The sequence below is a fragment of the Syngnathus typhle genome, linkage group LG8 (genome assembly GCF_033458585.1).
Source record: "Syngnathus typhle isolate RoL2023-S1 ecotype Sweden linkage group LG8, RoL_Styp_1.0, whole genome shotgun sequence".
NCBI lineage: Eukaryota > Metazoa > Chordata > Actinopteri > Syngnathiformes > Syngnathidae > Syngnathus > Syngnathus typhle.
The window spans coordinates 2584209-2597007 of record NC_083745.1 but is presented as its reverse complement, the minus strand read 5'-3'; the positions used below and the strand labels follow the sequence as shown (position 1 = coordinate 2597007).

The window sequence follows — 12799 nt, the reverse complement described above, 5'->3', positions numbered from 1 at the left end:
CAAAAAAACTCTTCTCCTTCCCAGCTGCCTCCCCTCCTAGGCAGGAACATGTGATAGCCATCGAGAGGGCGTTCATGCTCAAGATGTCTCTGCAAAAAGCATGTGGGCGATAATGACGGAGCGAGGAGGCTCTGGAGAGAGAAAAGAGAAAGGGGGAAGAAAAAAAAAAAAACAGGGTCCCGCAGGGCTTTTGGGGGGCCTGCTCCAGCTTGGGAGGATGCAAAAAAAAAAAAAAGTCACAGCAGTGCACATGTGCAAACATTTAAGATAGCTGCGCTCAGAACAGGGTCAACGCGGCCCCTCTGCGAGAGCTTTCTTTACGAGAACGGACTCCGCCATGGTGCTGCATGTCCAAAGATAGTCGAAGACTTCAAATACACTTTAAAAATCTGCACACCGAGACCTTAGTATGCTTTAAGGCCTAACTAAATTCTAATAGTCATATCTCAAGTGACCCGACTCACAGGTTGTCACTCAATTTTTTTTTCTTTTGGGAGGGTCCAAACTGAAGTTTAAAATTATTCTTAAAACAGAGAATCGCAACATTTGCAAAACACCCTAGACAGGCTAACTAAACAATGTAACCTCATTTATATTCTCTGAAAAAAGCTCACTTATACCGTTCTGACCTCAAGTGCACTGAAAAAACAAATGGCACAATTTGAAATTCGTGTACCGACGACAAACTTAAATGTAGATATGAAAATAAGGTTGGAAATAAAATCGAAAAATTAGCCATTTTCATGGTCCAAACATACCAGAGGAAGTGTTCAGGTAAAGTGGACGTCCTTCCTTCTTCATAGTTCTTTTCTCCTCAGCTAAACTCAAATGTTTTAACTTGACATCTTTTGCCACATTTGTAGCTAGTGAAATTAACCGTGAGCGAGGTTAGCTAACTGCTTTTGTGTATTTAAAAACAGCGACCTTCATTACTCCATTTATATATCGCGGGCTTTCCGATAACCGGAAGTGACCTTTTGCGGTAATTGCGGGACCGTGCCACTCTTTTGCCAGGCTACCAATGACTTTCGATCAGTGCAACGGCGTCATTTTATGAAACTAAATCGAGGTAAAGACGTGACATTAGGTATTTGAATACTAACGTATCATCGTTAATTACTTTTTGAGGGGCAGTATAATGAAAAAAAAAAGCTTTGAAAATCCGCGACCCCCGTGAGGGCAAAGTGGTACAGGAAATTGTTAGATATGGTTTCTTTCAACCAATCACATTCTTCAGGAAACACTGAAATTAACCTTTTTTTTCCAAACACAATTTTTACTCTTTTTTTTTTGTTCATTAATTTAGTTTTTTGACGAAAACGAATAAATAAAAAGTCTTTTAGAGACCTTGAATATTATTAGCTAACATGTATTTCATTTTGAGTAAATGCAGGTTTTTAAGCCCTGCTGTAAAATCAACAAGAAAAAGTAGTGTATTTATCCTCCTTGAAGGAGGCATGCAACTGTTGATTGAATTGATAATAAAAAAAAATCAGCACATAATTCAACTCCTAAAAAAGACAATGGAGTATTGAGTTGCTCGTTCCTGAGGTTTATGGAGCGTGTCGAGCTTTTTAGCAACACATGGAACTTGCCCGTGAAATTGCAGTTTTTTTTAAAAAAAACGAAGAGTTTCTTCTCTTTGCTCCAATTGAACTTGAATGAGGAACACTCTCTATTTACCTTTTGTTCTCCAAATAATGAGGAAAAAAAGATGCAATGGCAGAATAATAATTGGCAACAAGTCGCTCCACTGCCAAATGACCTTCCCTGCTTCCTGTCTGAGGAGAGGGAAACTTCAAACAGGAGGTAAGAGATCACGGCCGCCGGGGAAGTAGAGGGATTAAAATGGAACCAAGGCTGGAAAGGGCTTTCTTCTGCTTTTTATTTTATTACAGACAAGGAAAAGACACCCTCTTCCTCTGCTGGCGCCACTCTTCCATTTCCTCCTCCTCCCGTTTACTTCAAATGTCTACCAAGAGATGGATGGATACATAGAGAGGTAGAAAGATAGATACAGAGATGGCTAAACAAAAAAAAGATGCATTAAAGATGGACGGAGCAATAAATGGATAGGCGATAGTTGTATAAATGGCCGATGGATGGCAGATGATGGGATGGATGAATTAAGGGTATATATGAACAAGATATGGATGAATGACAGAAGGGATAGCCAATGGATCAAATCATTGATTGGTGAAATGATAAATGGGAGCTGGAGGAATGACTGGAATAGATTAAGGGAGGATGAAACAATAGAGGAATAATGAACGGCTGGAACAATGGCTGGGTCGTCAAATACACAAGTAACTCATAAAAAGCGAGGCAGGCATCCTTATAAATCACTTTTCTTTATTTAAATCAGCGTTAGGCAGTTATGCTATGAACAACAGAGTCAAAACAAAATGGCGGCGACAACAAAATAAAAAGCCAGCAGAAACGTACAACAAAACATGAACTGCACTTGGCACTGGATAAGATATCCATGGAAAAGGAGGAAAAGAAAAATATACAATCCAAGAATCATTATCAACCGTCACCCCCCCCCCCCCCCCCAAACAATCTTGGTGAAGTGCCTCGAGTATTGATCAGGCCAAAAGGGGGGGGGGGGGGGGATCGCAAAAAAAAAATCTCAAAAACAGCCTTTTTCATTTAAACCTTCTGTGATTTGCTGCGTTTTGAGTAAATATACAACAGCAGGCCTTTTTGATCAACACTAAGGCAGATTAAACGCCCCCTCAAAGTACCATCACACAAATGAATCGTCGGAGGATTCTTGGTCGTCTTTCATTTTTACCTATGTTCTCCTTTAAGACAGGGTTTCCCAAAAAAAACACCATTTTTCTATGGGTCGTACATTTTCGTCAATTCGGCACACCGTTCCGGGGTCACTTTTATTGGTAAATTCACAAATCTGATACTCGGTTTACATGGTGAAACAATTGACATCGCTTTTTTTGATTGGATTTCAAATATTTGTCAGAAAGTGAATTGATACGAATACTGTTATTCCAACATTGATATTGCATTAGCGTAGCTTAGCGACAAAGTACAATCGCATCGCGGCAAATTCGGTGACCTCGAAGCCTTGCATGTCGCCAACGTTTCAGGTTTCTTCAATAAGCGATAACACTCCAGTTATCAATACGCGTGTGCTACATAATGTTGTATTTAATGGCTTTTACAATATGGTTGGCAAGTGTTCCGACGAAGTTTCCAAATTTGGGTTTCAGCGCCACCGTTTTGAGGATGGGCCCGAATTTTGGGGGGGGAAACCCTGCTTTGAAGGGAGTTCGACTTCATTAAAAGCAAACTTCTGTTACCACGGTTACACTCCATTCACAATGGTAGTAGTGCACTGCAACAATGGCGAGGGGAAAGCAACTGAAAAACCCGCAATAAAAGAAAAGTCACCCCTCTCCAAAAAAAAGAAAATTGTTTATAAAAATGTGATTAGTCACGGGGGAAGAAAATACGCTGGGTGAACCCTGATTGTGATATAAAAAAAACTTGTAGGCTTCCCTTCGAGACGTCCCCGACTTTCTCCGTGAATTGGCGGGGACGTCGACCTTGTATTTTTAACGTTATACTGGGAATTGTGCAAAAAAAAAAAGATGGAACCGTTTGCCAGGAGAGGTGAAGGCGGAAAAGGGGAAAGGCGACAGCGAGAAAGAGGAGAGGTGAAGGCGGAAAGAGGAGAAGGATAAATAGATTTGTGTGTGTGTGTGTGTGTTTTTATCTGACAGTGACACCCAGCTTTTGCAGAACGCGCACCCCCTTCTCCTGGTACTCCTCGCGGGTGAGCCAGAAGTTGTCCTTGTCCTTCATTATGTCAGCTAGTACCGCCCCGCCCAGGAACACCATGTGCTTCCGCCTGGGAGGGTCTTCGATGCGGATCTTGAATTTCTGTTAACACAAAAAAAAAAAAAAAGAGACAGGAAGTGAATGTCAAGCACACTTCCTGATTTGCAAACATCACCGTCAGATGAGATGGCATGGTTCAGAATTGGCACATTATTTTGCTGCAATTTTGAAAGTAGCGCGAAACTTTAAGGGGGTCCGGATTGATCCGTGCCTGGATTCTGGCCCCCGATCACCTGTTTGTGCTATTCTAACCTACATGCATTACAACGGCACCTCTATATTTGCAAGCACCAAACACACACCCATGAGGTCACGTATAGGTTTTAAATGACACCTTCCTTTAGTTATTTTCATCCACTGCTTCTTCTTTGGCCAAAAGGATTCATGTTTTTAAGTAGTAATCATCTTTTTGACAGTCGCAGTACACGATTCAACATTGCATTTAATCGTGAGTGTTTGACCAATTTTAATATGAAGAGTGATTGACTTATTTAGCACTGAACTAGTTAATTAGATAGTAGTTATGTGAGAAAACGGCATTCTTATCACCACTTACGCACTAAATCTTTACGCAGAGTAAATAAAGCATTGGGCTCAGGGCACCACCTGGTGGCAGACAAATGCACTGCACCAGTTGAATTTACACGAGGCAAATTTACTGCGTTTAAAACGTGTGGCAGGGTGTTATGATTACATTTTGGGATTCAACAGCAACTTTCGGGAACTAAAACCATATGTATGTTTATTACGCGTGGTGGATGTTAGCAAGGGTTCACTATACTTCACTTAAGGCTTCATTATTATGACAGCGGAAGCACAAATGGATTTCTTTCTCACCGATAGTTTATCCACATCCCCCTTGAGCACACGCTCCAGATACAGCTGCTTGAGCTCCCTCTCCAGTCGCGAGGGCAGCCCTGGGTACATGGTGGAACCTCCCGACAGCACAATGTGCTTGTAGAACTCGGGCCTGGTGAGAAAGAGTTTGGTCGAAAATGTTATTTTTTCCCCGCTCGTCACATATAGGTGGCAGCGGCGGGCTCACCTGGTGTCGATGTCGGCCGCCTGGATGGTGTTGAAGAGTAGCTCGGCCACGCCCACGCTCTCCACGTTGATGAGGTGAGGCTGGAAGAGGGCCTCGGGCGCCTCGAAACGCTCGCCGCCCACCTTGATCACACGGCCGTCTGGGAGCTGCAGACGCGTGGGACGGAGGACACGCGTGAAGAAAAAAAAAAAATTTGAATTTGAATAAAGAATCAGGAAAAACTCTTCAGGCAATCATACAGGTAGAAAAATGAGCTTGTCTAAAAATAATACGCTGGTAGTTTTACACATTTGATTTAATCTGTGACAAAGCTGCTAACTCAAATCAATTTGCGCGCACGCTATTTTTAGCAAAAGATTTGGGTGGGACTAAAATGTTGACGCTAAAGCACAACTTGTACCTGTACAAGTGTGTGCGTGCATGCGTGTGCAAGAAAGGCCTCATTGAGCCGCAAGGGCAGCCAAAGGAAGCCGCCGCCGCTGCTGCAAAAGTGGCGGCGCAGGAAATGACGCCACGGGCGGTCCACGGGCCGCACTCACATTGCCCTCCTTGTTTCGAGGGGACCCAAACGCACACATACGCACACATGCGGTCACAGTGAGCTCAGAGACACAACACGAGCTAGCCAAGGCATGCTTTTGGATTCTGTGGTTCCGGAGAGTGAGAGAAGGGGGGGAAAAAAAAAAAGACATCGGAAAGAAAAGCAAGACTGGCGGAGGAGCACCACCGCGCCGTCCACCAGATGTTTGAATTTCGACTTTACAGCGGCCCCCGCAACAAAGGCCATTAATTAAGAGTGCACGCTTGTTCTATAAACCCGTGCTTTTAAGCAAAGAGGTCATTTGTCATCCAAATGGGTAAACACCAGGCTACAAACATGCCGTTTGTCAAACTAGAAATAAAATAAAATAAAAAGACACACAGCTGCGTTTATGTTGAACAAAATTACAAATGTGCCTTTTTCTTTTCCCCAAACACCCTGGACTATTTTCTTCGCATTAAATCCTCCCATAAAGTGGAATATTAATAGGTTCAAATCAACTTTCTGTGCTAAACGCTTTAATTATGCACTGATGTCTCTTTGTAAATGCGGTGGTACGTAAAATCTCAGATTTCGTGGCATTGAGCAGCTGGACTGGAACATTTGAATTTGTCACGTCTGTCAAGGAAGCAAATCGGGTGGCGATTTGAACGCTTCAGTGTGTTTGGCTGTGCACCAAACCAACCAGTCCGCCACATGACACGGCCGGAAAGACCAGCCATGCCACCCACCCCCTCTTACCGTGTAGGACTCCACCAACACGGTGGTCTCCAGTGCCAGCTTCTGCTCCTGCTCTATGTTGTAGCCCACATAGCACAACTTCTCCTTCATCATGCGCACTGTCTCAAAGTCGGCCGAGTGGTTGAAGGCGTAGCCTCGGAGAAGCAGCAACTGCAGAGAAAATAAACGTCCGTGAGAAGAGCAATGGAAAAAAAATGTTCCTTTGAATAAAAATAAAATGATTAATGAAATAAAATGGTTAAAAAAAAAAAGGTAGATAATCATTTCTAATTTTATGACGACAGCTAAATTCCATATATCTGCCATTAACCTTGATGAGGTAGCGGGTGATATCCCGCCCGGCGATGTCCAGACGTCTGGTCAAGTGTGGCAGGCTGAATCCTTCATACACGGGACAGATGTGCGTCACGCCGTCGCCAGAGTCCACCACCACGCCGGTCAGAAGGCCTGTCCAAACAAACGTGGCAACCACGCGCTGGCTAATAAGCCGCTGTCCTTCAGCGAACGCCGACGTCTCGGTTCTTACCTTGAGCGTACAGCGTCAGCACGGCTTGAATGGCTATGTAGACGCCTGAAAACTGGTACGTCTCGAACATCATCTGCAAGACAGATAGCCGGCATGTATGGCGCCTTTTGCAGAGCTCCGCAAAGAGGCTAAACTTAGCTCCTCACCCATCGACACCAATTAACCTCAGATATAAATAAACTCTACGTGGCTTTGGCCTACCTCGATGATCTTCTCCCGGTTCTTGGTGGGATTCATGGGCGGCTCGGTGAGGAGGATCTTGCAGTTGCGCGTGTCGACGTTGAGCTTCTCCGACCCGAACGTGTAGTCCCACAGGTGCTTCATGTCGTCCCAGTTGCGCACGATGCCGTTCTCCATGGGGTAGTTGACCTCCAGCATGGAGCGCAGCTCGCTGGCCTCGTCCCCCACCATCAAATCCTGAAAAAAGGTTGACATTTGATTTCAAAGTCCAAATTCATCTGAAGAGCAACCGGGTCAGCTGTGAGTATTACAGATCAGAACTCCAAGCGGTAGTCAACCATCACGCCAATGCTTGCCTTTGAACTACATTACCCAGCAGGCATTGCACCATCACTCGGCATGCGCAAAATACTTTTTGTTTGTTTCAATGATGCTCATCAGCTATGTGCAGCCAGTGTCAACATTGCGTCTGGCAACTTTCAAGCAGATGACTATGGCGGCCATTTTAATTTTGTGGTTTTTGTCGTTTCTCCCGTAAAAAGGAGGAAGCTTTGACAACATCCTGTTTTATAATCCGGTGACGTTCTGACCTTTTCATCAATTCTACTATCACAATAACAGCCACCCAATTTGGTGTTCATCGGTAAAATCGGTTATGACCAGACAAACTTTGGAGCAGTTTTCAAAAATGTTGCCATGATTTTTGTCAAACTATTTATCTGCTGCTATATACGCATTTTAATTGAAACATTTTAATTAAATCATTACTCAAGTACATTTTTTTTCATGTTCCTACATTTACATTTGAATGCTGGTCAATAGCATAACCCCGAGCTGGCACTCACTCAAAATCCAAATTCAAACAATGCTTCGCTACTTCAGTCACAACGACGGCTTCAACGTGTGAGTAGAAAGGGAAAAGAGCGAAGAAAGTGGTCACAACATTCCAGGCAGGTAAGATGATGATGATGCAAAGGAGAACACGCCAACCTAGACTTACCATCTTGTGGGAATTCTACTTCAACGGAGGGGAAACACATGGAGGGAGAGGAGGTTTGTGCGTATAAAACCACAATAACACCAAAAACTGGACATTTGTTGTTTAATCAATTGTCGTGTTTCCATTGACGTGAGAAAAATAAACAGGAGGCGTTGTCTACCTTGATCTCAATGTTTCCCACTTTGGCTGTTGAGCGAATGATGGGCCTGCCCACCAAGGCGGGGAAGATGTGCTCTGGAAAGTTGGAGCCAGCATAGCCGCACTTGACAAACTACAAAACAAAAGAAGGTGCAAAAAGGAAACAGTGAGGACGTTTAAGAATGACAACATCAAGTGCTTGGTAGTTTAAACAACAATAAATGTCATTTGGGAAAGGGGTGAGAATCTCTTTCCACTCCATACTGCCCGAGGAAAACCATGACCAAACCAAAAAGAATATTCAGTGATTGTCAATTTCTTCACATCTACCAGACATTCAAAAGAATGGGAATTACGTTCCTTATCATCAAATCAATATTAAAATCACACTTCAAATCATCCTTGAGTCCAGTAGCACTCTTTCACGAGTCACCAGTTTCTTCCTTTATTTTACATTTCTAAAAGAACATGTTTAAACAGCATTTTGGTTCTTTAAGTCCTCGTGTAGAATTTAAAAACACAAGTTTCGTTTTTGTCTTTTCCTTCCATAAGCAAGCCACACCTGAAAAGATGAAGAAGAAAAAAATCTGAGAGGGTGAAGGAAACTTTCGACCCATAAATAGACCTTTTAAAAAGTGTACCGATGAAGACCTTTTACGGCTTATTTTCTGCAACATCCTGTTTCAATGCTGACAAGCAGCATGAGAGGAAGTCTCTTCTTTGAAAGAGTCAACTCGGACATTCCTGCACACCGCAGTAATGCATACCACGTAGCAACATGCTAATTGGCCGGCTACTAACTCTGCAATTAAACAAAACTACAATCAGACAACATTATTAACTCAAATAAAACGATACCTTAAAGTGCAGGTACGACGTGTGCGTGGGGAATCTGTAATGATTTAGCAAATCGGCCACTTCCTGGTGGGTCTATCCCCACAAAAAAAGCGTATTATGGTGATTAATATAACCATTATTGTTAGTATCGTGACACAAAACTTAGATGAAAAAAACTAAATCCGCAGTTTTAATAGTGGGAACTCATAAACTAGCGGATGGAAAAACGATTAAACCTTAATTGTCCTGACACGGCCTAGACAACTACGCTGCTATAAAATATTAAATACTCCTCAAAAGATGCTTTCTAGAGTTTGTAACATGTTGAAATATTAAATTCAGATTAAATTCATGACATGTGGACATTATCCTGACGTTAAAGCACATCAAAGGTTTCCGTAGCCCGTCGGAAAACAGCAGACAGACAGCTGGAAAGCTAGCAAGCTAAGGTGGCTAGCCGCAGTCGTACCAGTGGGTAGAATACTACACACTTGTGTTTAATTCGATTTTATTTTCATTGGCGACATTATGTTACGGATGTCGCATTGCTGTATTCGGTTTGAGGGGATAATAATAGCGACGTCTCTAAATGTCGTTTCCATGTCACGTCTGGATGAATGAAAATTAGCCCAGCTAGTTAGCTACACGCCCAATTAGCACAGCGGCTCTACTTCCTGATTCTGGCAAAACGGTTAAAATGGCGACGATCGAACTAAACAAGGGGACGAGATTCCAAACTCACTCCGGTGCCGTTGTCACACACCACCACTTTCCGTCCATGGCTGTCCATTCTGTCTAAAGCCCCGGTTGCCTCTGAACCTCCCCGTAACTTTTCTTCGGCAAGCCCGGAAGGAAGCCACGCCAGCCCGGACGAAAGGAGGCGGAAGAGACGAGCGCTCATCCGGGTTGTGTGTATCTGTATGTGTGTGTGTGTGGTGCGAATGTATACTTATTTTGTGTGGGACATTTTTTAAATAAAATCTGAAAAATACGCGTTGAAATAAATCACAAACAGCGGAGTATTTTGGGTAAAATAAATGCAGAATGGAAGTTGGCTCTAAATTTGAATTTTGAAATTCAAAATATAAATATAACAGGCCCAAAAAACAACCCATGCACGAAGTTGCGGATCTTTAGTACATAGATGTGAAACAATTCGGTAGTATCATCTGATTTATTTCAGTATTTACACTTTTGCATTACATATCTTTATTGCATTCCGTTTTGATTCAAGCAGTAACCCTGAAGACTTGGGGGAAAAAAACCATTTGTCAAGGAAAAATAGGTCCAAAAATTGTTTTTGGGATGCAAATATAAAATGCACAAATTAACAAGGAGAATGGATGAATGGATGGAGATCATATTTACAACAAGAAGAAACATTTTTATGACAGCACACTAAGAAGTTAGAGTTAACATGCTTGTAAAGTTAACGCTTCAGTGGTCAGGGAATGATGAATAAATAGGACATAAACAAATACAGACGCGTGAACCTGATAAAGTTGAGTCGCACCATTTTGGAGTTTGCATTAAGTCCTGTCACAGTCGTGTGGTTTCTTTTAAATAAATTCATTCATAGGATCAGTCCCAGGTCCCAGGAAAGATAAAGAAAAAAAAAAGTGCAAATCCTAGTCATTTCACACTGTGCACAGCGTTACCATGACAACTTTCCCCAACCTCTGCTTGCAGGGACGGAACACAGCGAGAAGAGAAGGAGGACCACCTGAGAACTCTTAAGGCCTGGGCTTCTCCTCTACAAGAGAAAGAAATGACAACAATTACAGTGGCATGGCATCCACAAAACTGAAATCAATAATTACGCATACTTGCAGCATTGAGTTGATTGAGTGTTTGGGTTTTGTAGGTGGTTACTGTGTGCCCCAGATAACAGTCCTTCCTGGACTCCTGGTATAAAAATAAAAAGTACCGCTTTGACACAGATGGGAACAGCGACAATTGTAACCACATGAACTCACCATGTTCCCGGAAACCACACCGAGACACCTGAGCAGAGTCCTGTTGGCGTGGGAACCGCCCCATCGGAACTTCAGGCCTGCGGCGCAGTGGACGTCCTGGTGAGGGAGCCACAAGACAGTCCGGGCACTGGCAAAAATAAGAGCAGAGATGCTTTTAGACACAACTTGAAACTTTTCAAGAAGGGAAATAAATCTCAAATGTTTTCCTAAAGGGCTTTTATTTTTTTGGCTCATACCGATCAAATGTGTCTTCCTCACAGACAGGATGACGTTGAGGATGAAGCAGTGCTTCCAACCTGGGCACCTCCTCTTCCTCTTCCTCTTCCTTGCCCACAGTCTCAGGAAAAGACACCTGGAGGAGCTAGTGGACATGACCAAAAAATGGCGTTACTGTTCCTAACCCTAACTCTTAGACCACCTGAGGTCGACCTACTTGTTGCGTGTGGTTGCTCTGGTCTTTAAAGTCAGCCCACTTTTCACCGCCATCTTGCTGCGTAGCGGCTGAGCAGAAGTCTGCAAAACTTTCACTCGGTGGAAGACTCGGCGGACCCCGGGAGTTGTCGGGAAGGAATTGCGAGGACTGCTTGGAGGTAGGACATGTTTCCTGAGATGCAGCACACATATCCTCTACCATGCGATCATCATCGTCGTCATCGGTGTGATCCCCGTAGGAGGTAAGCGAGGACACGTTGGGTTCCGTGCCCTCGGACGGCTCTTCCAACAAGAGGGAGTCCTGATCATCAGAGGTGGGGGGCATTTGAGGAACATTCTGAGTCCTGAGATGGAGGCGGCGGTGGGATGATGCGGGTTTGGAGTCCATGATGATGTCTCGTGCTTCCCTCAGCCCAATCGAGGGTGTCGTAGCACCCGAGAAGCCGCAACACCACGGGTGGGTCGTCTGCTCCGCAAATACGGCGAAATCGGCAAATCCGGCCTCCTCCTCAGGGCCGTGGCAGAACCCGTTAGTAAGGGGCAAAAGCGGCCCTCCAGGCGGAAGAAAGTTGCACTTGAGTTGGGACGCCGGAATAGCGGAAGCGACGAGGCCAGGAGAGAATCCCCGGAACTCTTCCTTGTCTGATCCCGCCTCCTCGATGTCATCGTCCAATGAAGCGCGAGTTGCTGGCTGTTGATCCGTCAGGACGTCTGGCTCCATTCACTCATTCACTTGAAGGAGACAGCCAATATTAGTTTGGTCATTTCACAAGCAGTCCAACAAAACAATAACAATGGAAAAGTAGGTCGCAAGCTAATACTTGAGTTGTACAAAAGGTTCCCAGCTAAAATGTCAACCCCCCCATTGACTTTGTTGAGCAAATATTAATGCATTTTCAGACTTGTAATAAATCCGAACGTTTTTTGATATTTGTCACAGACAAATCTCTACCACTTGAATCGTCTTTTAATAATCATTTCATGACAATCATTTAATCTTGGAAATTTTACCCAAATTCCAATTTTAAGACTCTTAATATGGTCGCTAATCTGGTGATTGACAGGTGTCCTGGTGCCTGTATGAAAAACCTCAAATCAAGACAACACACTAATAGGACTACCACCGAACATCTCGAAAGCAGATTTTTTTCATTAAATGAGTAATAACAATCCGAAAAGTAAAGAACATTTAATCCCACACATTTTACATTCTGCCATTTTGTCAAAGGCAATTTGATGGATCGCTACTGGCGAGACAGGCATTTAGCCCGTCCAAACAATAATCACACCATTAACAACTACCTAATAACAAAAAGTGACACTGATACAACTTATACCTGTCCAGTTAAATCACGTTAGTCCTGCTGTGGGTGTTTTAGGCGATTAGTAATTCAGCCATCATCTCCGAGTCCTGACGTCACCGTCGTCATAGGTAAGCGCCAGCCGAAATGGTCGATTATATGTGACGACATCACTTGATACTTCAATCACTTGTATACACTGCCGTCTGCTGGACAAA

General features: G+C 43.6%; 2 protein-coding genes across 3 annotated transcripts; both read right to left on the bottom strand.

The window, feature by feature from the left end:
• Positions 1 to 2332: 2332 nt before the first annotated feature.
• LOC133158021 (actin-related protein 2) lies at positions 2333 to 9775 on the bottom strand. Its single transcript, XM_061284810.1, has 9 exons — positions 9615 to 9775; positions 8058 to 8168; positions 6919 to 7134; positions 6718 to 6790; positions 6502 to 6638; positions 6192 to 6341; positions 4910 to 5055; positions 4702 to 4834; positions 2333 to 3906 (listed from the first exon to the last, which is right to left on the bottom strand). The coding sequence occupies exons 1-9, from the start codon at positions 9771 to 9773 to the stop codon at positions 3736 to 3738; spliced, it is 1296 nt and encodes a 431-aa protein (XP_061140794.1). The 5' UTR covers positions 9774 to 9775; the 3' UTR covers positions 2333 to 3735.
• Positions 9776 to 10027: 252 nt separating this feature from the next.
• LOC133158022 (uncharacterized) lies at positions 10028 to 12748 on the bottom strand. 2 transcript variants are annotated; one of them, XM_061284812.1, is made up of 6 exons: positions 12618 to 12748; positions 11282 to 12012; positions 11085 to 11209; positions 10849 to 10975; positions 10699 to 10777; positions 10028 to 10625 (listed from the first exon to the last, which is right to left on the bottom strand). In XM_061284812.1, the coding sequence occupies exons 2-6, from the start codon at positions 11999 to 12001 to the stop codon at positions 10606 to 10608; spliced, it is 1071 nt and encodes a 356-aa protein (XP_061140796.1). In that variant the 5' UTR covers positions 12002 to 12012; positions 12618 to 12748; the 3' UTR covers positions 10028 to 10605. The 2 variants fall into 2 exon arrangements, with proteins under 2 accessions (XP_061140796.1, XP_061140795.1); XM_061284811.1 differs by having other exon boundaries at positions 10703 to 10777.
• Positions 12749 to 12799: the final 51 nt, after the last annotated feature.